This window comes from Acanthopagrus latus, chromosome 21, assembly GCF_904848185.1.
Source record: "Acanthopagrus latus isolate v.2019 chromosome 21, fAcaLat1.1, whole genome shotgun sequence".
Classification (NCBI taxonomy): Eukaryota; Metazoa; Chordata; class Actinopteri; order Spariformes; family Sparidae; genus Acanthopagrus; species Acanthopagrus latus.
Genome location: NC_051059.1, coordinates 14,346,138 through 14,366,874, shown reverse-complemented (window position 1 = coordinate 14,366,874; position 20,737 = coordinate 14,346,138). Strand labels below are relative to the sequence as shown.

General features: G+C 40.1%; 3 protein-coding genes across 10 annotated transcripts; 1 reads left to right on the top strand and 2 right to left on the bottom strand.

Annotated features, from left to right (window-relative positions):
• Positions 1 to 785: 785 nt before the first annotated feature.
• LOC119011766 (COP9 signalosome complex subunit 9) lies at positions 786 to 6,865 on the bottom strand. The gene is made up of 3 exons (XM_037085114.1): positions 6,648 to 6,865; positions 5,958 to 6,030; positions 786 to 1,424 (listed from the first exon to the last, which is right to left on the bottom strand). The coding sequence occupies exons 1-3, from the start codon at positions 6,741 to 6,743 to the stop codon at positions 1,387 to 1,389; spliced, it is 207 nt and encodes a 68-aa protein (XP_036941009.1). The 5' UTR covers positions 6,744 to 6,865; the 3' UTR covers positions 786 to 1,386.
• Positions 6,866 to 8,245: 1,380 nt separating this feature from the next.
• apoda.1 (apolipoprotein Da, duplicate 1) lies at positions 8,246 to 16,858 on the bottom strand. Of its 3 annotated transcripts, none has more exons than XM_037085111.1 (7): positions 16,755 to 16,852; positions 13,818 to 13,859; positions 10,831 to 10,966; positions 10,481 to 10,629; positions 9,225 to 9,346; positions 9,027 to 9,112; positions 8,246 to 8,867 (listed from the first exon to the last, which is right to left on the bottom strand). In XM_037085111.1, the coding sequence occupies exons 4-7, from the start codon at positions 10,595 to 10,597 to the stop codon at positions 8,632 to 8,634; spliced, it is 561 nt and encodes a 186-aa protein (XP_036941006.1). In that variant the 5' UTR covers positions 10,598 to 10,629; positions 10,831 to 10,966; positions 13,818 to 13,859; positions 16,755 to 16,852; the 3' UTR covers positions 8,246 to 8,631. The 3 variants fall into 3 exon arrangements, with proteins under 3 accessions (XP_036941006.1, XP_036941007.1, XP_036941008.1); XM_037085112.1 differs by lacking the exon at positions 16,755 to 16,852 and adding an exon at positions 14,814 to 14,837; XM_037085113.1 differs by lacking the exon at positions 13,818 to 13,859 and having other exon boundaries at positions 16,755 to 16,858.
• Positions 12,141 to 20,282, top strand: LOC119011763 (apolipoprotein D-like). Of its 6 annotated transcripts, none has more exons than XM_037085106.1 (6): positions 16,391 to 16,491; positions 18,647 to 18,796; positions 18,902 to 19,035; positions 19,318 to 19,439; positions 19,687 to 19,775; positions 19,897 to 20,282. In XM_037085106.1, exons 3-6 carry the CDS (start codon positions 18,916 to 18,918, stop codon positions 20,139 to 20,141), a joined length of 576 nt encoding a protein of 191 aa, XP_036941001.1. In that variant the 5' UTR covers positions 16,391 to 16,491; positions 18,647 to 18,796; positions 18,902 to 18,915; the 3' UTR covers positions 20,142 to 20,282. The 6 variants fall into 6 exon arrangements, with proteins under 6 accessions (XP_036941005.1, XP_036941000.1, XP_036941001.1 ...); XM_037085108.1 differs by lacking the exon at positions 16,391 to 16,491 and adding an exon at positions 17,324 to 17,559 and having other exon boundaries at positions 18,647 to 18,773; XM_037085107.1 differs by lacking the exon at positions 16,391 to 16,491 and adding an exon at positions 17,325 to 17,559.
• The last annotated feature ends 455 nt before the right edge of the window (positions 20,283 to 20,737 follow it).

Genomic DNA, 20,737 nt, shown 5'->3' with positions numbered 1-20,737 from the left:
TAGTTGTGCATCTCCACAAATGTTCTGTGAATTACTTGGGTGAACTAGTCCTTTAAATGTTGTTACTTCTAGGTTACTTCTTTAAATGTCTTTCTTTGTCCAAAAGTCAGTGAATATATCAAAGATGTTTTTTTTTTATTATTGTCACAAATGGTTGAGAAAAGCAGAAGTCAGCTTGATGCAGTGTTTGGGTAAGAAAAAACAAAAAAAAAAAGGTTAATAGATTATGAAAATCAAAAATAAGAATTAATGGAAATATTTAAATGTCCATTTCTTACTTCCTTAAGGATTCCTAAGATCAGCTGCTGATGAAGATCACGTCATGTGATCCAAAGCTCTGGAAGAGTGGTGAACTTGTTTTCTCAACACAGAAACAAATTAAACTGATGCTCAGTGTTTGGGAGTACAAAACAAGTGTCCCTGCACGCCCACGAGACTCCCGGTTTGAACCCTGCTTATTCATGTATTATTCATGATTCTGACAGAAGCTGAAGCCAGGTGATGTTTCACAAAAACTCGATCATGAACAGGAGACCGGTGCACATGTTGACACACTTGTTGAATGGTATGTGACATAAGATATTTAATTATCACTCTGTATAACTTTGCATACTCTGCAAAAGCATATACATGTAGAAACATTTAAGCAAAGTGGAATTTATCTGTCTTAAAAATCCAATTTCACTTATCTAGTCAAATGTTTTGGAGGATACAGAAAACTGCTCTTTAGATAAAATCATGATTAATATTTCAATACAGTGAATGAAGAGACACACACGTACTGCTCGTTTTATAAATACAAAATGCTATGTATTGACTTTTGACCAGTGTCACATATACAATCCATCACAAAAATACAGCCGTGGATGCATTACCATTTTACAAATGTACAAATCCATGACCTTACGGAGCACATAGAACATATGTGACTATCACACTGTCATACAAAATAATTTAAACCATCGTAGCAGACCATCATTTATCATAAGCCATCTGCAGCATGTTTAAGGGCGACAGCATATGGAGCCTCTGCCCATCACATGTATAATTACACTCCTAACAGGTGTTCTCCAGCACACTGAAACCTGCAATCCAGCTCAGAAGCAGTCGAAGACACGAGCACGACGCAGGCTCATAATTTTAACACGCCACATATGAAGGAATCCTCGGGATCTTAAGAATCTCACAACATCTGGAGCCAGTGACGACTTCTCAAGGATGTTTTTGAAAAAAAGCCTGAGACTAGGACAACTATGAAAGGAAATTGTATGTCATTAGACAGTAAATGGCTGGTTTGCCTCCCACTAAACCAAAAATGTTGAGGAAAAAGAAGGTGTGGAGCTGTGCGGGTGTCATCCATCATCCCTCTGGAGACACGTTAGTCTGTCACTGGATGTCATCATCATCAAACAGATCCTCAAAATCTGTGGAGGGACGACAAAAACATACTCATTACACTGAAGTTACATAACAGCGGGACAATGAGACACTGGCCGTATTTCAAATGTTTCTGCAGGCCAGACGTTTTCTCATAAAGCAGTGTTATAATTTGGAGGGTTAAACGGCTGCAGGGTTATAAAAGGTAAAAGGATCTGGGAGGGCACTCGCTGAGGAGTCTGCTGAGTGCCCTTCCTGTGGGTCTGACAGTTTGTGAGGTCAGAGGTCAGCAGGAGAACTGTATGAACATGTATGAGAGTATGTTCCACATCCCCGCTTTCTCCAAGGTTAACCTACATTTAAACCTCTCAATTTTAACACTTTTTAAGACCTTTTTTTTTTTTTTCGTATTCAAGAATTACAGGTAAGTAAAGGTGATTAAGTACATGTGAGAGTTTAGGTAAATCTACATCTTGCAAGAGACATTAGTCATGTTTCCATAGAGCATTCTGAAGAATATCTCATTGGAAATTTCATGGAAACGGCAAAATTCAAAAGAAAAATTATCATTGCATTTCTACGTCGTCTTCAAACTGCATGCGATATGGCCAATGTAAGAACGATTACAGCTGCGTTATCGAAGGTAATTCCAGACGACCTCTCTCCATTTCTCCAAGTGGCTCTCACCCGCCATCCTCGGGCGAAATTACGCTTTATGTACCTGAGTTCATTCACTCAAAAATGTTAAAATTTTAAAAACTCAGAAATTCAAATTTAAGACTAATTAAAGACATTCAAACCTGACCCCATGTTTGCTGGAACTACTCTTTACACAGACGTCTTTTTAATTTTGATTTACTGTTTTGGTCATTTGGCGACCTTATGCTGTGTAATGAATCAACTGATTAAAGACAAAATAGTGAATAAAATAATCATTAGTGGCCAAGGACAGCAAGTGATGATTACCCTCATTCAAGATTAACACCCCCCCCACCCCTTTTTTTAATGATTGTTTTATTGATGTATAAATTGGCAGAAAATGCTGAAAAATGGACACTGCAGCTCAAAAGATGACAGCACACATGAAGTATTAAACCAGCCAAGTATAACCAACATTGCAATACAGCCGGGTGCAATACCCGAATCATAGAATTGGAATTTTTTTTTTTTTATAGTAAAAGGTCAGTTGTGTGACAAAACAGCATAATAACAAAGTGCTGTGGTCCTAGTCTCTAAATCTTGTTCTCCAGATGTAAGAGGACGTGTTTAGGTGGCTCAGACCTCGACAGACATTGTGATTTCAATAGTCGTTTTCAATGAAAGTTAAAATTGGGAGGCAAAAATGTTGTTTCCATTTATCTCAGTTATTTATCAGTCAAAATGATAGCACCACGATCTTTTTAACCATATAGTGGAGCCCTGACTAAACAATGCAAACCAACGAAAGTTGCAGGCTCTACTTAATGTTTTTGTAGCAAATCTCTTGAAATATCTGAGTGTGCTACCAGTATCGGCATTCACATCTACGTATATAAGATAAATCACACACACAACACACACACACACTGAGGAAGGCAGAGCCCAAAAACTAAAACCAAAATGATATTTTGAATGATTTTCCTGTCAGCATCCAGTCCACACTCAGTACACTGTGTGCAGACAGCAGGTTGTAATCTACAAGGACTCCTGTGGCAGACTGCTGTTTTCAAAGGTGTCATCACACATACACACAGGACACAGAAATCAGATGGCACATGACAGAAAAACAACATTTTGACTCTAATTAAAGCCTTCACACAAAAAACAAAACACATTACCTACAATGAGAGACGGCCACGCTCAGGTGACAAAATTCCTTATGTTGGCTTGCAACTGCAGGCTGTCAGGATTTCTTTTCTTTCCTTCCTTGCATTAATATGCTGCTGTAACATCATTTGCCTGATACTAATTTGTAAACCTTTAATAAGTGAAATAAGCAAACATGTTCCATAAAGATTCCTTCAACAATTTCTTCCACACCAAACTAGAGAAATCAACTTCTCTAGTCATGTGAATCATAGAAAACATCCATTATTTACAGCACAATCATGAACGTTGCAATGCAACCAAGCCTCTTTTTTGTTTGCCAAGAGTTTCGTCTTACCAGTGATGAAATGTTTTTTTTTTTTTTTTTTAAAAAGGGAAAAGTTCTCTCAAAACGTTTCGACAAAGTTGGAGGCATCTTCCGGTCTAAAATATCCCTGCATGCATTGAGATTTCCACAAATGATTTGCAGAGTATAAAACTTTACAAAACTTGCCTTCGGCATCGGGGTGAGTAGATGATGACTGAAATCTAATTTCCTTTAATCAGAACTAAGGAGTCAGTGCACCAGACCATTTAACACTTAGTTACTTGTTCATGTTCAGTCTGGAGTTTCTGCAGACTAGCAACCCACATTAACTCTAAAATATTCAGATGTTCAGTTAACTGAACAGGGCTGATGAATAAATATGAGCATCAATGCGGTAATAGTGTGTGACTGTATTGTCCATACATTATAATTTTTTACATGTAACACTACAAAACTATTTCCAAAGAGGTTAACCCATGTTTTACTTGCAGCAACAGCTTAATAATACTGGAGTTTAATATCATCCTTGTAAGATAACGCTTGGCAAAATAACATGAAATATTCAACACTGTTAACTTACTTTTCCACAGATCTGCTTCAGCCTAAATATCCCTGAGCAGTGTGAAATCACACAAATTAGCAGAGCAGTTTTACTTCTGTGACAGTGAAAGAATGGAGCCAGCGTGTCACTGATTGTTTCACTAAATGAACATTTAAAATCCCCTTTAAAAATGTAGGCCAGGGGATTCGGGAGCTGAGTTCAGTAAGCCTGGAGACAGTCAAGTGGTACACATCTCTACCGTAAAGGGAATAAAGCCCTGTCGCCCTAAATGAGCCTCATACAAAGCACATCCACCGAGCTCCCGCTGAGAAGTCTGCGTGGAATCTGTGTCACATATGGCAAGAAGTTGTGGCTGTTTGATGTAGCTGCGCCTCGGGACAGAGATCACACTACATTATAAAACACAGTTTGTAAAAACGGGGCAGGGGGGCACAAGGAATGTTTTGGGGGGCAGTAAAGAGATTTCCCGCTGTGGAACAGACAGCACCCCTGACGCCCAGAGGTGAAATAACATTATGTGCTAATTGATTCAGTCTGCCCTGACTGACAGTTTGCAGATGACTGACTCCTCCTCACTTCACTTCAGATGACCTGGGTAACAAAACGTATTTACATCGATACTTATATTATATTTGACAGCCAAAAAGCCCTGTACAGCTCTGTTTCTAGGAGACAAGATGTCTAGAAGCGTGACTGAAACATTTCTGAAAGTGGATAAAAGACGCGGCGATACAACAATTTAGTCTTGCTGGTCTTTTGTGTATATGTCAGGGTTTGTGTGTCTCCAGGTAAGTCGCTCCAATCAAATACCTACTTCAAGACATTTCTTTCCTGAGAAAAAAAACCTTCCACTCAACCAAAAATGTCAGACTCCATTGTATGCAATAATTTGGGGGGAACAGGACAACAGAGAAATTCTAGCATCCACAACATAATAACCACTGGCACAGCTAATCTTTGTCAGTTTATGGTGTCCAAAAAGAAGAATGCAACACTGATGGTAATTTTGAGTACAAGGGAACAACAGTCTACATGAGGCCGGTCGCAGCAGTAGCATGAGCAACAACTGGCCCCTAATTCCATCCAGATGCAGACAATAACTGGAATAATAGGCTGTTTCATCTCCAAGCACATGAAGCTTTGCAGAAATGCTGGATATGCAGCCAGTCCGCAGCTTTCAGTAAATGTATCTTCAGGGAATGCCTCAAATGTCACCCTGTGTATTAATAACTGGGGCTGCGGTGCAATCATGTTGTGATTATTTTGACATTTCTGATATGATTCATAATTAGTTGGGATGGTCATTTTTGCATCACAATTTCATTTTTACTAAAAGGACTGATTACAATCATGATGTGACATTCGCTGAGGTTTGTACCAAAGAAAGCATGTTCTCTTACATCTGGAAAAGAAGACTTGAAGCACTGCAGCGCTTCATTAAAATGCTGTTTTGTCACACATGTTAACTTTATCAAAAATAAATGATTGATAGTTCAATAGCACTGTAAAAAACTGAATGATTTGGCCACCTTGCTCACGTCACTTGATTTTATTTAGGACAAGAATAAATGCATTAAATAAAGTAAAATCTTAGATGAATCGTGAATTAACCTTTAATAACACGATCTGATTTTTACTAATATGTCTGTAACTTTTTTTAATCCATCCGCAGATCATGTATATATGTGTAGGAAAAGAGCATAGGATCATTCACCGCCCCAGTCCTTTTGCAGAAGAGGTATATTTTATTTTAGGTTGCTGCACAAGTGAGGCCAGTGTTATATACAATCTACGCACAAGACATCAGAATCCCTCTGTATTTCATGTGAGCTTCAACTATTTTCGCAGTAGAGCATCTCAGTGTGTGAAGGTGAGCCAGCTGAATGTATATGAAGAAATCTTTACCATTGAAGAAGTCTGAATGAACGGCCTTTTCATTAGCAGCCAGGTCCATCAGCAGTCCTGTGCTTCCCCCAGCCTGCCAGACAACAAACACGCAGCTCAGAGAGGAACAGATTTAAAAACAGACAGACAAACAGCAGCTTACTAACTGTTTAAATATGCCTGAAACTAGAAACTTCTTAACGCTATTTTATAATTACATTTTTTTTTATTTTGCTGATGCATCATAACGTTTTCATCCCACCGAGCAGACAGCTTTTAGTTTAACATTCTTTAGTTTCTCATCCATTTTATTTTTTCTCCACATTCACACTCGTGTACTATTGTTAATTTGTTTACGTATATGTTGTTATATGGCGCCATTACATGTCTGTGTTGGTCACTGATGGGCATTGTGAAACGCCTCAGACAGTAACGTTACGTATCTTACAGAAACGTCAGATTAACTGGTAAATAAATGTTAGCTAGCTATTTAACTACCGTTAGAGGTAAGTGTTACATTAGCATTAGTGTGGAGAAATTAATTAACCCTGTCACTGCGGGTTTAAAGCAGTTAGCATGCATTAAATGCTTATTTAATTTTGAAGCTAGGCTGAAAAGGGTGCACGTTACAACGAAGACTGTACAGCGTGAACTGTTTACACACGTAACTAAGCTACCGAGTTAGCCTGCTAAGCTCGTTAGCTAACAGACCTCGTCCAGATCGACGTACGGTCCCGCGCCCTCCGGAAACATTTCATCCACTGCTGGTTTCATGGCGGTCGAGTTGGACTGATCCTTGAGTGGCATGGATAAGCAAAACCACGAGGTCGTACACTCAGATTATCACCAAATTCTCAGCTAGGGATGCTACACCTACACAGCCGGGCTTAGTGTGGTACTGTGTGAAAATAAATCCGACGTAAAACGTGGAATCGAGACACAAAGGTTCCGCATCGAGTTCAGAGGCAAGCGTTCATGAATGAATTTGGGTCATCATTCATTTAATCCAAGAACATATTAATACTTAACATGTTAAGCCAGTTTTGTTTGAGTTAAAATTAATTTGAAGTATTTTCATCGTTCTTACTCTTGTTCTTGTCCCCCGGCCCGAGTTATTTCCAGAAATGATTTTTTTCTTGTGTTTGTTTTTATTTTTCTGTGTGCATTTCTGCAGCACAGCACAGCAGAGCTCCAGCTTCCTCCCACAGTCCAAAGACATACAGGAGAGGTTAAAATGTGAGTGTGAATGGTTGTTTGTCCCTATATGTCAGCTGTCAGCTGTGATTAACTAGCAGCTTGTACAGGGTGTTACCCGCCGCTCGCTCAATGTCAGCTGAGACCGGCTCCAGGAAATACCAGGAAAATGGAAATGTAGCAGACCTTTTTTGAAGCCCATTGATTTTTTTTTTTTTAATATATGGTGACTTATATGAAGGCCTACTTTACACCCATCTATACATGGATTTATACACTTTATATGTAGTTCACGTATTTTGTCACACATCTAAATTGCGTGTGTTTTGTATGTCATGGACAAAAGGTGCTATCATGTATTATGAAACATGTTTTGGAGTGAGTCATTATCAATGCAGGGCGGCTGTAGCTCAGCGGTTAGAGCAGGTCGTCTAGTGATCAAAAGGTCGCCAGTTCAAATCCCGGCTCTGGGCTGCATGTCGAAGTGTCTTTGAGCAAGATACTGACCACATTGCTTATCAGTGAGCGATGAGCTGGGGTTGTTCAGGGGGTACCCTGCCCTCGCCCTGAGACAAGGCTGGGATTGGCTCCAGCAGCAACACCCCATGGAAAGGGATAAGCGGACAATGTAACGGACAATGATGTGACATTATCAATGCAAAGTTTCTGTCTTTCTCTCATGATAGTGACCACTCCAATGCATGTTTCATACTACATGATACCACCTTTTGTTCATGACATACTAAACATTTTAGCTAAACTTAAGTTTTAATTAAGGGTAAAATTGTCACCTAAACAATCCTGTATAACATTGGTAGAATGCTGTTAAGCTTCACACTTAATTTGATGACAGTAATTTGATGACACTAATTGGTAGTCTTTAGTTTCAGATGTTATACAGGTGAAGTGGGATTCCTTTCATAGGGATCATATCCTGAACTGCAGGTTAATGTTCACACAGTCTGTTTTCATTCAAATCACGCAGCTAGAGAATTAAAGACGATCACATGAAGTTAATTCCATTGACTTTTATTGACCCTAATTGGATGCTTTATGTCTCCAGTTTGTGTTATAATCAGTTGTAACATCCGGTTTGGTTGATTCCATTTGATTCCAATATAATTTTTCAATTTTCATTTTTTTCTTCTTTACAGCAAATGAAACAGCAAACATTGTTCTTTATGATTACATGAACAGTTTTATTGGTTCAACCTGTGCAGGCATCACTCTTAGCCTTCAGTATTACAACTCAGTGACGGTGTGTTAAATATAAAAGGTGGTTGTACTATATGAACATTGGAGGCATGCAGTTATTTTGTGCTGCAAACATTTTTATTCGCTTGAAAAACTCCTTTCTTACACACAGCTGGGGTAACTGAGTTGAGTCTAACCTCCTCATCAAAATCACCATGAAATATTTGTCAAATATGTTTCAGGTGACGATGAATCATCCTCTCCCTCCTGTCAACAACAGCACCATCTTGTGTTGCACTGCTGACGCTCAGAGAGTTTTGTCACAGCCCTCCTGCCTGCTGGGAATCATCCTGCTCACGTCGATGTTGTTGCCGGCGAAGATGTCCTTGGCCTTCTCGATGGTGGAGTCTGGCAGGGTTCGCGTTCGGCCCAGGATCCAGGCGAAGTCGACGTGGAAGAGCCTCAGGACGTCCGTGCAGGAATACACCAGGGCCGAGTTCACATAGTCAGTGGACAGGATCCAGTAAGGGGTGTAGGGCAGGACTGTGGAGCACAAAAAAAGATTACCTACTGTGTTTTCTCCTGACCTGACACAGGCGGAGAAATGATCTGTCTATAATGAGGTTCATTAAGGTCAAGGGTAACATTCCAGCACATAACAGTGTCAGTTATTTCCAAAGAGTGTATAAATGTCTGGCTCACCGTAGGAATAGCTTATTCCCAGTTTGGCAGGATTCTTCAGATCCTCTATGACTCCGGTCCCTTCGATTTTCCTCAGGTCTCCTTTTCTGCGTCATGCCAGACAGTTAAATTTCATGTTTGATTATGTGAAATTACAAACCATGCCAAAATGACCTCCTGCCTGCACGTTTGCTCAGGGAAATTGCAGCAAGGACTCACAGTATTTCAGAGCTGACCACTCGAATGGAGTTTTCTGTCGTCAAGCTGAAATTGGTTTCGATGCACCGGCCCTTCTCAAACTGCGCCGGCAGTTTGGCAATCTCAAACCATCTCCCCATGAACTGCAAGGGCAGAGACACACACGAGCTCAAAGACAATTCAGAACAGTGGATGAATAAATCAACATAATTTATTGGAGTCAGTAAAATGTACCGCAGGCGTCCTGAGCTCATCTTAATTACAATTTTGTGGTTTATAACTCACTCTAATGACATGGGAGGCACATATAATGGCGTTTTATATGTTTGTTAATGTAGTTAGTTCATGAATAAAAGTTCTGAAGATGTTCTGAAAATGTTCTGAAGACATTTTTAAAAATATTATTACAACTGCATTTTCTCTACATTAGCTTTCATTATCTGTTCATACACCAGTCTCCAATTACATGTACTGACAAGAAGAGTAGCATTTGTTGACAAAAACACATGCTAGCTTATAACTAAATTATAGATTAGTTAAAAAATTCATGTTTTACACTCAGATCTTGATTAAAGGAACAGTACCCCTCATGCCGATGGAAAGCTGGCTCATGTTTGTAGTCCACAAGTCATTTCTGGGGCTTCACATTAAAACAGTGTTGTGGCGCTCTCATCAACAACTGGGAGTGTGTTTAAAACTGATAAAAACGCAAGGAAAAAAAAAAAACATAACTCGGCTCCATACAGCTCGTCTGGCATGATCCGAGTCTCCAGAAGCCTCGATATGCCACACTGACTTGAAAAGACGTTATTTACAACTGTCTTTAAGCCGAAATCTTCACTGTAGCTGCTAAGGTAAAAGCATTACATTGCGCGTCGAGGGTGTGAATGAAGTCTTTAGAGATTTGGACTGGATGACAAAACTCCACCTGATCTTTCATCGACGTGAAGTTTAGTAGATAATGACTGGATTTTCATTTTGGGTCAACTGTTCCTTTAAACAATGTTAAGATGAAGATAAGTAACTGAATTACTAACTGCTATGTTCTACGGAATAAAAATCAAATATAACCTGACACATCCGACAGTTTTGAAGCATCTATTTAAAAAAAAAAAAAACCCTGATGACTAAAAGAAGGTCGACAGTTTTTGGTCTATTTTTCTCCTTTTAAAACACTACAAAGAAAAAAAGGACGGCTGTTTTTGTCCCAGCACATCACTGGAGGCCGCCTGGCTCTGCCTGTGTATTCGTCATGTTCAAAACAAAGACGCTCGTACCTGTTTGAGGGTGAAGGCCGGTTGTACAGCTGGTTCTGGACATGGACCCCAGTGGGGCACCTGAGCCCTGATGATCGGGAGGATGAACGCAAACACCAGAATAAAAGATAACTTCATGATGGAGACGGGCCTCTGTTAGCTGCAAGAGACTGTCAGCCAAAACATACAAATGAGTCAAGAACTGGACATCTGCATTTAATCTGCAGTATGTGAAGAAAACAAGACAGTAGCAGTAAAGTTAACTTAACTTTAACATTTCATACACAAATTAACTAAACACACATCATCTGTTAAATGGGATTAATCCTCACAAAAATGTTTTATATATGTTACAGAATATATTCCCTCACCTCTGTGGCCCTGTGGGTCAGATATACGTTCTCTTCCTCAGACAAGTCCTGGTATTTGAATTAGAGACGTTGCTCTCTGCGAGGTTTTGCAGCGTTGCAAGCGTGTGTCATCAATGGTGTCTTTGTGCGTCGCCAGCTTTATTTCAGACATGAAGTGAACTATTAGTAAAGTGGAGTCATGGGGGACATTCCAGGAGAAATGTTATAAAACAATCTGGATGTTGTGCTGCCCTGCAGACGGGTGGGAACGTGTTTTTCTTTATATATCTGAGGATTTCTTTAATCCCAGGTCTGCAAAGATGCACATTGTCCTCGCACACTGAGAAACAGATGGACGCCATTTTTAATGTTATTTTGAAGTTTAAATAAGAAATTTAGTCATTGGCTAAACAAAGGGCTTCACAAAATGGATTAGATTTGACCTAATTTAATTATATTCTGTCGAGTCACATCACTGTAGCTTATCTCCACATTTGACAAGTCCAGAGTCTGACCTCTGCAGCCGTGCAACAGAGCGTGATTCTGGAGGTGGTGATGTCGGTCTGTCGGTCCTCCACTTTGGTCCAGATGGAAATACAACAACAACTATTGCCATGAAGTTTTGCATATTCACAATATTCAAAGTACCCCAACGATGAATGTGATAGACAGTTGATTAATAGATTTGATACTGAACGTCAGTATCTGACAAGTTGGGAATGAGGCTCAAAAATCAGCTTTTTTACAATGTGGCCCTTTGCTGACTTTGATGGCGTTGTCTGAATAATCCAGCAAAGATGTTTGGCCTTGTGCAGTTTTGTGTATTAAGTTACTCTGACTGCCTTTTCACCAGTAATTGAGTCATTTATATTGTTTGTTATTTTTGTACACTTACTTCACAGTTATGGTTACAGACTGTCTCTCTCCACCTTCCTACACTGGTATTTTGATTTTTAAAACTTCTTTAATATAAAATTAAAGATGGCTTTTTTTGCTAGCTTTTTCCCCCAAAATGTATATAGATATTGCAGTAGTATCCTCATTGAGAATTCATTTGGCCACAATCATTGTGTACTCCAATAATCCGATGTCATGACGGCTCTAGTTACAACATAGAGGCACACTATTGATTTGGCATAAAAAGACGTACTTTATTAATTCATCTCTAAGATGATTTTTTTATAACCCGTGAGCATGTTAAATGGGGCAAACATGCATTTTGTGGTGATCCCTTGACTATTGATAAAGCACCAGCGTCAGGAAAGGCGACAAGTGCAGGTGGAGAAAGTGAAAGAGAAGCACGTGTCCCTCTGTTTATCACCAACACCTGGACACAGAACATGAGAGCTGCTCAGTGGTCAGCAGGTCAGAACGGCCGTGTGTGAAACTGTGTGAGCGCTCGCTGAAGCTGAATAAAGGAAGGTAAAAGAAATCAATTCGACCAACGCTGGTTTATTTATCTGCGTTGCACACTCTTAGTCATCTATGATTCACATCCTCACAGATTTTCACCTCTGTCCTACACGTTTCTGTCAGTGCGCCGTGAGCAGAATCCCTCCTCTCCGTCGCTCTAGTGCTGGTGTCGGGCCAGTCTGACTGCTGACTCTCAAGCTGTCAGTCATCATGCTGACAAGTCTGCTCGAAACAGAGGCCAAGTGCTGGTAACAGACTGCAGGAGCCAGTCCAGGAGCATCATTTTCACAAAATCGAGTGTTTACCAAGCGTTGATGCGCTTGGCATGTTTCTGGAGATGGATGATTTCTTCTTTTTTTATTTTACCAGTTTACGGGTAGTAGTAGCATAGTGAATAGTTTGAACTGGATGTGGATTCTTAACAAGATCATAGCAATGTATTTGAAAGTTTAACTCTGCCCCTGGCTATTGTTGATCTTGATTCTCTGCAGAGTTTTGCTAAAGTGATTGATTACATCCTCACATAGATTAATAAAGTAAGTTGGCACACGATCAGACAGTGCTCATCCATTTGAAGAACTGGCTGTGACTCTGTACACAGGAAAAGTTTAAGACACGCGCTGCAACATACACAAAAAAACAGATTTTCAAAAATATGAGCTAATCCACTGAAGGATAGAAAAAAACAAAAACAGGATAAACTAATTAAATCTGACTTTTTTTACTCAATAGCCTGACATTTAAATATCTACGTTGTTCTGGTGCTGTGCACAACAGCTGTTTGACACTCAAAGCGGTTCATACCAAACGCTGTCAATTAAATGCAAATACCAGTAAATGCTGTCTGCTTTCAGACAAAACCCCACAGCTACAAACAAGGTTAAATTAAACAAGAGAGAGATCAAAAAGGCTCCGTTTCCAGCTAATACGCTTCAGAGAGGAATGACTTGTTAGCTGCGCCCAGATACATCAAAGCCGGCCTGGTTAAAGCAGAAGCGCCCAGACGGAGGCAACGAGCCTGGCTGGTCAGTGTGATCAAGGAAAGAAGTGGACCACGCTGTCCCACTCAGTCAGAAAAAATATCAAAAAGGAGAAGGAATATTAAAGAAGAACATGAGAATGAAGAGACTGAGTGATTTAGCCGGGAGCGGTTCAGTCAAATCTGGCCCGATATCCGTCATGCCTCAACCAGGCTTTTTGTTTCACTGTCATTCAGTCTTTACAGTTAAATGTTTCACGTCACCTCCAGAATCTAGTCAACAGTATGCTCAGTACTTTGATGTTTCTCTAGATGGCGCTCTCTTCTGTGTTTTTTTCTTCTTCTTTTTGTTTTTCAGCCATGGCTTCCATCTCTGCTCACGTCCCCCTTTTCTCAAACCTAATCAGATAACAGCCGTTCTGAGGGAAAGCCTCTTGTCATGCCTGTTTTCTGTAGACGTGCCCACCCACCTTTCAGGAAACACCCAGCTACACCTGCACCACGGTGCCCAGGCCCACACCTGAACCGCTCGTCTTGACACTAATAGCCTCGCGAGTCCACAACCCCCAAGAAAAATTGGATTTTGGATTTAAAAAAAAGGAGAAAAGTCCTTTACCTGCATTAATCCAGTGATTTGGTCACAGAGGGGCACAGCAAGCTGCAACCACAACAGCGCATATTATGACTTTATAAAGTCAATAATGGCTAATGAGTTGGTAAAAAAAAAAAAAAAAAAAGAGCTCTGATAGTTTTTTCTAGCAAATCCTGAAGAAAACATCCTACAAGGAAGCGTTATCCATTTGCATTTGCCATTAAAGCTACTCTGTCAAACTCACCCTGCCACCTTTCCAGCTTCAAAGAGTGCTCTGGGGACCTTGTTTTGTATTATTACCTCATTGATATTGTTAATCTAGAAGATCAGAGTTTGAAGGTCTTTCTCTTCTGATAAAAATGTCTCCAAAACTACATAGCACACCTTTAAGGTTTAGGAAAAAAAGTGGGAAAATCAATGTGAAAAGTCCGACTGTAAGCTGAACTGGAAGAATTTGTAGATCCAAAAAACAAAGTAGAATTCTTAGATGTATGTTTTTTGATACAAGGGATTTGGATGGGAACACGTATGATTGACAGAGTTTTGTAACAGCTCTAGAAAAGACTCATATGCCACTACACATGGGGTCACGCTGGGACTCCTGGCACCTGTGCACACACACACACACACACACACACACACACACACACACACACACACACACACACACACACACACTTGCACCAAAGCTTAAACATGTGGAGGTAAAACATTGCGTATCCCGTAACACACACAAAGTTTGAGAATGTTTCCTGCTGGCAGAACTTAACAGGTCTGTTCTCCTTTAGGATGCTGATGCTGTTTTTTCTGACTTCAAATTGAAGATTTACAACTGATACTATCATTTTGAGGCCTTTGTCAAACAGAAAACAAGAGGAAGATAACGGGAAATGACGGGTTACATAGACTAAGAGCAACACGCAAAGAAGGTACACAGCTGTCAATCACCAAATAATACATATCTATCGTTCACGTGTTTTCACAAACAAGGCTGTGTGATTATCTCGAAATCGCTCTTACATTCTTTATGTTGAAAATAATCCGTCGAATAAGCCGAGGAATCCGCCTGGTGTCCAAAAGATTACAAGGAAAATAGAGAAAACTCTCTTTGAGGCATTTTTCTTGACCTTGAGCAAAGCAAGGTGAAAAAACTGCCTTGAAGTGGCTTCTTTCAGCCTTTTTGGATGGGAAATACAGAGCAGACTACACACCTAATAGGAACTGACGGACCTGCTTATAATTAGAGTGAATACTGACCACAGGCACATCTCCCTGAGCAAACCTACAGCCCAGAGAGTAGCAGACGTAGTATCTGATGTTAACAAGATCTAATTGTAAGCTGAAATACTACACAGTTTCTTCCTTCAGAATATTCAATATGCATTCTATGAAGTATGGTGTGTTCAAATACGCACTATAAGCGTCTGGTTAGTGTTATCACCACACTGACTGCAGGTGAATGTTTAGTTAAACTGATACAGTCTGTGGTTATCCTTCAACAAAGATAACGATCCTGGTGCCTTCATTTTCATGTTTTTCTGGTCAAACACGCCTGAGAATGTGTCACATTGGAGGGTCAGAGGTCGTTTCTCACCTGAGCACAACAACGTGAGCCACCGAGGATCGATACGACCACTGAGCAACCATTGTCGACTTTCCATTCCTCCAAAACAATTCAGTCCAGTTGCAGATTATCTTGCGGGCAAGATTAACGCACCCGCTTTTGAAAAGAAGATTACGTGAGTGTTGTTTAGTGTCAAAGGAATTCAGGTTGAGAATAAAAATGAGGCTTCGCTCTCTACTTTTTTGCGTGCTTTGGCTCACAGGTGTGGTAACGTTGGTCTTTGGTCCACAGTAATGAACATCAACCCTGCTTAACATCAGTATATTAGCATTGTAAGCTTGGTGATCTTGTTAGCATAATGGTGTTAGCATTTAGGTCACAAATTCAGAATCAATTATGACTGCAGACTTTACCAATAGCAAGTTCATCCCACTGTGCAGTTTGCAATACCTCGTACCTACCTGTGCATCAGTGTTAGAATTCATTTGAAAATTTGCTTTGGAAAACACATTTCATCTCATGAGACAAACACACTTTTTACCGTCCGACCGCTGTATGTAAACAAACTTGCATTATTAAGAGACGACATTTTTATTTGCCAACACATACGCAGGCCAAGCGTTACAGGAACGGGGATTTACATAATGCACTGAAAGTGATAGTGAGCTGATTAAAATTCAACAAGAGAGCCTGTTGTTTATCACACTACGCAGCGGTTCTGACCAGTAATGGCTCTATTTACTGTTTATAATGAGGTCTAAATGTTGAATGTTTTTAATGAGCATTTTTGTGTCGCGCGGCTATTTATCTGATTATGTTTTCCTCCATCTCCCCCGCAGCTACTTGCTTTCCATTTCCACTGCAAGCGCTTTTCCAAAGCCCTCACTGCTCTCTGTAGAGGCAGGCCAGGGATTAAAAGTGTATCCAGAGGCAGAGAGAGCAGCTGAGGGAGCGCTGAATCAAGAAACACACACGCACCTGTGGCTAATTAATCTTCCTTTACACCTGTGTGTGCTTTAGAAAAACTCTTGAGCGGAGAAGCTGAGGTCTAGAAACGCAGTGAGGTGCAGTTAATGTTCACCTGACACCTCTCTTACGTTTGGAGAATGAAAGGCTGATAATGGTGACAGTGAGGTGAATTCTGTATGTTGTTTGTTGCGGTTAGTTAGAACCATAATGTCTTCTGTGGCGTCTGTCTCAGTAAAAGCAAGTGTTACATCTTCCAAAATCCAAAAGAAAAACACTTTTTTAAATGAGAGCAGCCAGGAAATCACACACCTGCTCCAACCCAGTTGCTAGAATAATTGTTAGAATAATAATGTTTTGGTCCGGTTACATTCAGGCACAGCAACCAGTCAGTTAGAGTCAGAAAGATATAATATTTTGCATTAAAATACCTGGTTTTGTTGCCACATACACAGCTGGAAAATGTGCCAGTATCTCCCTGTCGACTAAAGCGAGGTCTTGAAGTGGTTTCAAAAACTGGTCTCTTGCTTTGCTGCTGTCTCATTGAGTTTTCTGATGAGAAAGTCAGCTCATGTTCATGTAATCTGAACAGAACCCAAACCATAACCATTTTACAGTTGTGTTTGGCTGCAGCTTAGCCAGAAGCTGGCAGCAACTTCCAGGTGTCTTCCTTGTTTTATCTGGAAAATGTTTAGTGAGATATAGAAGTGCTGGTAGGGGGGTTTTGTTAGCTTTCGACTGGAGCGTTCCTATGTTCCCACAGCCCCATGTTCCCAGATTTGTAAGATTTTTATCAAAATTAGGCCCTAACCCTTACCCTTTTCAATCTTTCTGCTGCTGATGATCAAAATAAATTAGTCATTCATTCATTCATCCATTTACTATGAATTGCTTCCAAAATATCTTGTGGGAGGACAGGGCTTAAACTGAAGGGAAATGTAGGAACACAAGACCTGATTTTGAAAATGTCCTAGAAATGTGGGAACATAGGACTATGGGGCCATTGGGCTGTGGGAACATCGGGATGATCCCCTTTAGACACACTGCCAGGCTAAATGTCTCTCCCTGTGTCCAGTCTTGATGCTAAGCTTATGCTAAATATTTTTGGCATTTCAAGTGGTTATTCTAGCTGTGTGGGGCTGCTTAGCTGGTAGCTGCTAGCAGTAAATTTGTTCCTGGAGTCTTCACTCATTTTTCTGTGTGCAGTGTTACATTAGCTGAGCTTTATAGGTGCTGGTAGGTAGATTTTGTAACCTTTAGACAAACAGAGACTAGCTTACTGTTTCCCCATTTCCAGACTGTTAGCTAATGCTAATCAAGTTTGCTGCTAGCTGTAGCATTATAATTACCATGCTGATATGCCATTGGTATTGAATTCTAAGTGAATATTGCCACTCATGTTTGTCCAGCAGCTAAAAAGGAAGCTAAAGCTAGCAGGCAGATAGCTTAGTTCACCATCAATACTGGACAAAGACTCAGACAAAAGGTGGTAAACTCATTAACACCTGACATGTGGTTTGGTAAATGTAGAACATTACAAAGTAAAAATTTTAATTTGTGGTTTTATGACCATGTTTATGTGTTGAGCTGCTTCTAAGCAAACGGCTAGAAGCAGTGTGCAGGAGTCTTTCTGCCTTTTTTGCATGGATTAAATGTTTCGAGAGCTTTAGAGGGGCTGGAAGACAGAGAACAAGGCTAACTGCTTCCCCCCATTTTCAGTCTGTATGCTAATCAAAAGCTAAACTAGATGGAGGCTAGCTATAGTTTTTTATTTAACATACAGACATGAGAGTGGTATTGATATTCTCTTCTAAAAGTGAGCGAGTAAGGACAAGGTATTTCATCAAATCGCTAAATGAAGATTTAAAGTTTAGGCGATGTGTCATGCACACAAATTATTTTTAATGATTTTGGGGAAGAACATTTTAAATATACAAGCAAAATATGCAAATAAGCAGCGACTAATTTTGATGTCAGATAAACCCAAGAAGAGAAATGTGGCCTCCTCAGCCCACGAAATGAAAAATGTATGTCTTTGGTTCAAAGAATATCAGCATGGCCGTACAAACTGGCTGCTCTGATGCAGTCTATCAGAGCACCTAGGGGAAAAAAAATATATTTGATCTTTGTTTTGGACGTTGTTGGTGTTTATTATTCATCGTACTTGTAAATCTCTTTTTATATTCATCATGCTGGTTTTTAGCCTTGATTCTTTTTTGCAAAAGATGATACTGAAAAGAAGTTCACTGGGATGAAAGGAAAAATGAATGAATGAGATAAAAGTCTACAAAGAAGGTGAGAGGCCTGTTTGTCATTTGAACAGGTGCCAACTCTCACACTCCCTCCACCGCCTCATCACGTAAACACAGAGGAGGGGCTCAAGAATGTGATCAATGATGTGGCTGCAGGTCCTCAGACGTATAAAAGACCCTTGAATATCCTTCACATAGGTAGTACCTCTGATTACTTTCAGGTTAGCAGACTGCAGCCATTACTCCTCCTCTTTAATTCAGTCCAGGACCAACCTCCTGACTTGAAGCTGGTTGTTCTAATAATTATGCTGTTTTGTTCTCTGCAGGTTCTGGTGAGAAGATGAAGGCCATGCAGGTGATTTCCTTGACTTTGCTGTGTGCTCTGGCAGCCAACGCTCAGTTTCTGAAGTTCGGCAAATGTCCCAAGCCTGCTGTTCAGGCAAACTTTGACGCCAGCAGGGTGAATATTAACTCTTTTTTCTTATCATTCCTTTCCTACAAATCAATGTAATATATAGCATGAGATTTAAAGTTGCTATTTTGTAAGAAAAGTTTATTTTTGTCTCAACTTTACTTTTGACCCATCCCACAATCAAAAAGCATCATTATTTATAGTGTTGGGAACGAGACTCAAAGAATTCCACTTTTCTCGCAAATGGCACCGTTTAAGCGATCTTGAAATGATTAAATGTCCAGCACAATCTTTGTTTTTTGTGAATGAAATCCTGTGTTTCCCCTGCAGTATGTTGGTAAGTGGTATGAGATCATGAAGCTGCCAACAGCCTTCCAGAAAGGAGAGTGCGGCACTGCCACGTACAGCGCTAAGAGTCCTGGTGTCATCGGGGTCCTCAACAGAGAGCTGCTGTGAGTTCCTGCAGCACAAAATGTTTGATTTGACAGTTTGAAGAAACTCCTCCTTAAAGTCTTGATGTCTTTTGAACTACAGTTACTCACTTGCTGCCCTTGACGGCAGCAAATGGAAAGTCTTTTTAATATTTAGTAAAAGAAAATGGAGAATAAATGATTCGGTGGAACTTAAAGAACGTGACTGTATGTGAAAGGGAAAACTTGACTATGTTGATTAAAAGTTTTTCTTCCTTTTTTTTATTAGTGATGATGGAACTATTAATTCTATCGTCGGCTCTGCCAAGGCCAAGAACCCTGCTGAGCCTGCCAAGCTTGAGGTCTCCTTCGATGACAGTAAAGAAATCTAACTCATTACAAACATATTCTAACATTCAAGTTCAATCTTCATGAGCAGCTATGTGTGTGCTGAATATCCCCGCTGCTTTGACTCTCATACCCTTTTACATTTTTCCAGTTCCATCTCCCCCCGGTCCTTATTGGGTGCTCTCCTCCGATTACGAGGGTCACTCTCTGGTCTACGGCTGCACCGACTTCGGCCTGTTCCGCATGGAATTCTCCTGGATCCTGAGCAGAGAGCCCACCCTGAACGAGGAGACTGTTGAGATGCTGCACGGCATTCTTTCCTCCATCGGAATCAATCCCGACAAGATGGTCTCCACCGTCCATGATGAGACTTACTGCAGGCCCATGGAGCAGTAAACAGAGATACTCCTGTTTCAACCTACAGGAATGTTTGAAAGGCCAACCTGGATTTACGACATAGCACAATACTGTATGCCATGTGTCTCACCTGTTCTGAGTTGTGAAAGTCAAAACAGTAAACCTGTAGAAAGAAATGTATGTAGTGGTGTGTTTTTGTCTTTGTATGAATATGGGAACAAAGAAGTCGCAGCTGTGGAAAAGCTGATGCTAAAATGCACTTTTGACTTTAAAATGAGAATAATAACAATCATGTAAGAAAGATGTGAAATATTTTAAGGTCTGTTGAAAAGCAGACACTTAACTGAATCACTGGCACTAAAACATGAAATAATACAAATCATATACATATAAGATTAGGAAGGGTCTAAGGACAGATTGTAAAGCCCACTGAGGCACTAGATTGCTGGTTTTAAAAACTGGGCAGTGTACCAACCACATATGATAGATGTGAAATATACTCTAAGATTTGTTGAAAATCTGACAGTGAACTGAATGGCTGACTTTAAAGATTTAGAATAAAATCTATTGTGTGTAAAATATTAGGAATATTTTAACAGTTTGTTTAAAAAAAAAAACAAAACACTGATGCTAAA